The sequence below is a fragment of the Littorina saxatilis genome, linkage group LG13 (assembly GCF_037325665.1).
Source record: "Littorina saxatilis isolate snail1 linkage group LG13, US_GU_Lsax_2.0, whole genome shotgun sequence".
In the NCBI taxonomy this organism is placed as follows: Eukaryota; Metazoa; Mollusca; class Gastropoda; order Littorinimorpha; family Littorinidae; genus Littorina; species Littorina saxatilis.
The window spans coordinates 4,179,259-4,183,442 of record NC_090257.1 but is presented as its reverse complement, the minus strand read 5'-3'; the positions used below and the strand labels follow the sequence as shown (position 1 = coordinate 4,183,442).

The 4,184-nt window shown below is 43.4% G+C and overlaps 1 protein-coding gene across 1 annotated transcript in view; it reads left to right on the top strand.

The window, feature by feature from the left end:
• Positions 1–635: 635 nt before the first annotated feature.
• LOC138946327 (glycine, alanine and asparagine-rich protein-like) overlaps positions 636–4,184 on the top strand; it is a 5,386-nt gene continuing 1,837 nt past the window's right edge. Inside the window, exons 1-4 of the mRNA XM_070317875.1 lie at positions 636–797; positions 1,812–2,090; positions 2,657–2,734; positions 3,651–3,793. Coding sequence (XP_070173976.1) covers positions 740–797; positions 1,812–2,090; positions 2,657–2,734; positions 3,651–3,793 — 558 coding nt within the window. The 5' untranslated portion in view covers positions 636–739. The remainder of the gene's footprint in view (positions 798–1,811; positions 2,091–2,656; positions 2,735–3,650; positions 3,794–4,184) is intronic.

Sequence of the window (4,184 nt, the reverse complement as noted above, 5' to 3'; positions counted from 1 at the left end):
ATGTTCAAAAAGAAATGCTTAATTAGTCAGATCGGTTATTAAATAACAAAATCTTATGATTAAAAATTATTCATTATGAACATTTTCAAAATAGTACCATGCCCAACCACCCCCCACTCCACCCACCCAAAGCGTCCAAAACAGTGAGAAAAGAGTTCGAATGTGTACTTATGGTAGACTCTCGCGAGTTTCTGAAGATCTGGGGACTTGAAGCACTTCATTAGGATGCAATCCTCACAACATGGTTATGCTAATTAATGTTAATAGCTATATGGACTGTAAACAGGATAACGAACGTGTAAATGAACCAATCTCAGCAAGAGTTTGCATATGTACGGCAGCCGCACAAAGACACACGAACAATACCCATTGTTGTACCCCACGATGTTTAGTCCTCTCAATAGACGCGTGTGTTTTTTATCCGAAAATGGGACTTGGTTACCAAAATAAACAGCGTCTACTACTTTCATAAAACGCTGGCCCTGCGTAGTAATAAATGACGCATGACCTATGGTACTTAATAGTGTTTTGCCAAAGCACAGCCCAGTGACGGACTATGGCTGTTTTCTATTTATTTCTAATTGTTATCATTTGTTGTTATCGAAAACACAGCTCTCCTATAAAAGAGTGGAAGGAAGCTTCATCAGGATATCTGCAGATCCACACTGCAAGCACGTTCGCTACCCATTCACCCACAAGTTGAGAAGTATTCGTCGACGTGAACATTTTCTGATTCATCATGCGTCTGTTCGTCGTTATCGCCGTGTTCGGCCTTGCCGCCCTCGCCAACGGAGCTGGTGAGGCAATTTTTATATCAATGTTTTTTGGTATATTTTTTAATGTCTTGGCATTTGGAAAACCGGGTGTCGCTATTGGGAGGTAAATCACAGAGCAAGAGACACTCGCAACAGTCGGCAAATGAGATAAGTCGTTCTTGAGAGGCATCGATATGGGGATTTAACTGTTCAAAAATGTATGTGAATATTGTCATATCAACACCAATTCGCTAGACATTTCTTAAAAATATCGATTCAGAAAAACAAGACAAAAGATTGCTATCAAATTGTCCAAAAGCTTAAATAAATAACAATTTTAAAAAACTAAACTTTGTTTTTCTCAATAATCTGAGTGGTTCTCCTCCTTTCAGACGGTTTAGATACTCAACCTTTGTTGATATGGCCCTTCGTGGTCGGCTGGGGGTTAAGCAAACAAACAAACAATCCTCTTGGATAGATCGTATGCATTATATCCAAGTGAAGAAAATCAGCACGAATACGAAAGTCGTGCTGGGACGTAGCTTAGGCTGGAGCGCGCTGGATTAACGAGCAGTTCGTCGAGATCGGTGTGGGTTCGAATCCGAGGTTCGGCGAGAGATTTCTTTTTTTTATGAGTCAACTTTGTGCAGACTCTCTTCGGTGTCCAAAACCCCCATCTAATGTCGATAGAGAGAAACAGATAGAAAGACAGACAGACACAGACAGACAAACAGACACAGACAGACACAGACAGACAGACAAAATACTTGTTTTCTGTTTTGTCAGTCTGTCCGTCTCCGTCTTTGTGCCTGTGTGTCCGCCAGTTCAACACGACTGACTTATTGTTATAACAACAGGAACAAGAGACAGCATGAGAGAAGAACAAGAACAAGATAACAATGACACACGTCCAAATCGGTCCTCAGTCGTATTCTTATTGTTCGTATTTCTCATGAGTACTTCTTCTTCTTCTTTTACTGCGTTCCTATCTGGTGAGTACAATTTAATTGTTATCTTGTTCATGACTTATTGTTATCATTATTTTTCGACCTTCAGCCACCCGTGACAAGCGCGGCCTGCTGGGCGGTTTGCTGGGCGGCGGCGCCAGTGCATCCGGTAGCGCCAGTGCATCCGGTAGCGCCAGTGCTTCAGGCGGCGGTCTTCTGGGCGGCGTGTTGGGCGGCGGCGGAGGCGGCCTTTTGGGTGGCGTGTTGGGCGGCGACGGTCTTTTGGGCGGCGTGTTGGGCGGCGATCTTCTGGGCGGTTTGGGCGACAGCCTGAGAGACACCCTGGGCGGACTCGGCCTTGGCTTGGGCGACGCCCTTGGAAACCTGGGTGAGTTTGTGTTGTATTGTGTTGTTTGTATGTGTGTGTTGTGTGTGTGTGTGTGTGTGTGTCTGTCTGTCTGTGTGTGTGTGTGTGTGTGTGTGTGTGTGTGTGTGTGTGAGTGTGTGTGTCTGTTTGTTTGTCAGCCTGTTTGCTTGTCCGCTTGTATGTCTGTCTGTCTCTCTGTCTGTCTGGTTCTGCCTCTATCTCTGTCTTTGTCCGTCTGTGCGTCTGTCTCTCTGTCCGTGTCTCTCTGTGTGACCCTGTGACTCTCTCTCTCTCTCTCTCTCTCTCTCTTTCTCTCTCTCTCTCTCTCTCTCTCTCTCTCTCTCTTTCTCTCTCCCACTACCCTCGTAGATAAAGAATTTGTCATTGTCATTGTCATTGTCTCTCTCTCTCTCTTTCTCTCTTTCTCTCTCTCTCTCACTCTCTCTCTCTCTCTCTCTGTCTCTCTCTCTCTCTCTCTCTCTCTCTCTCTCTCTCTCTCTCTCTCTGCTTGGTGAGCGTTTCTGTCTGTTTCTCTTTCTCTGCCCTTTCATTTGACTTTCACACAATGAGATGATTATTTTTTTCAGTGGACCAAATTGTGCAGCTTCTGCAAAACATCCTGTCCAGTCTGGCTAGTGCTCTCGAGACTGGCGAGAATGTTTCAGGTATTGAAGTCATATATGATCATCGTTGTTTTCATTTCTGTCACTGTATTGTATTGTATTGTATTGTATTATATAGTATTGTATTGTATTGTATTGTATAGTATTATATTGTATTGCAGTGAATTGCATTGCATTGTATTGCATTGTATTGTATTGTATTGTATTGTACAGTATTGTATTGTATTGTATTGTATTGTTGCATAAAAGTGGTCATCGCTTAGCTGTGTTGCATAATAACTGCATTGCATAGCATTTGTGTTTGTAGTGCTTGGCTTGATTTCGCAAACGAAGATTAGTGAAGACATTTCTCATACTTATGAAGGCGTTACTGTATTGCAGTGTATCTCATTGTATAATTACTCGGGGGCCGGGTAACTCAGTGGGTAGAGCACTGGGCTTGTGATCCTAGGGTCCTGGATTCGAACCCAGGCCGAGATGGACACGGATCAACTAAATGTGCAGACATGGAGACAGTATCCTTGTCCCACCCCCGTGTCACCACAGTGGCACCTCGGCCATTACATCATAAGCGCAGGTGGCTGATGACACCAAAAAACGCACAATCCTTGGGAGCGCGACTCTGCTGCTATCTTTCCACTGGAACGAATTTCCCAGCAAAATGATAATAAAGTAAAGAAAAGTAAAGTTAAGTAAATGCTAGAGAATAAATAGAGTTCCTTCCCTTTATGTTTCCCTCCATCTTCTGTTACATCCCATGTTTGGTTCCGTGCTGCTTTTACTTTTTGTTTCTCCCTCTGTATGTGTTTGTTTGTAAATCCCAAAGTCCTAAAGAAGTCTCCATAGGCGAACATTTGACATATGTTAAGTTTGTGTGTGCTGTCCGTGTATTGGTGAGTACACAATTCTTCTGTTTTTCAACTTAAGTTAATGCAATTGCACACCTGGCTGTACACAGGAGCGGTCAGCAACGCTGCCCTTCAGCTGGCCTCCCGTGTGGACATCGCTGAGCTGGGAGCGTCCGTTGCCGAGGTGGTCAGGAGGCTGCCCCGTCTCGACGCCGCCAACTTTGTCGCCACCGTTGCCATGAACGTGGACTCCGTAAGTGCCAGACTCTGATTTTGATCCAGATATTTTCTACAGTATATTTATCCAAAGACAGAGAGACTGCCTACATTCTGTCTGTCTGTCTGTCTGTCTGTCTGTCTGTCTGTCTGTCTGTCTGTCTGTCTGTCTTCTTCAAAGACCTTTGGGTGGACGTATCAGTCAATGTAAGGCATATTTTGTCTATAGTCAATGTAAGGCATATTTTGTCTATAGTAAATGTAAGGCATATTTTGTCTATAGTAAATGTAAGGCATATTGTGTCTATAGTCAATGTAAGGCATATTTTGTCTATAGTCAATGTAAGGCATATTTTGTCTATAGTCAATGTAAGGCATATTTTGTCTATAGTTAATGTAAGGCATATTTTGTCTATAGTCAATGTAAG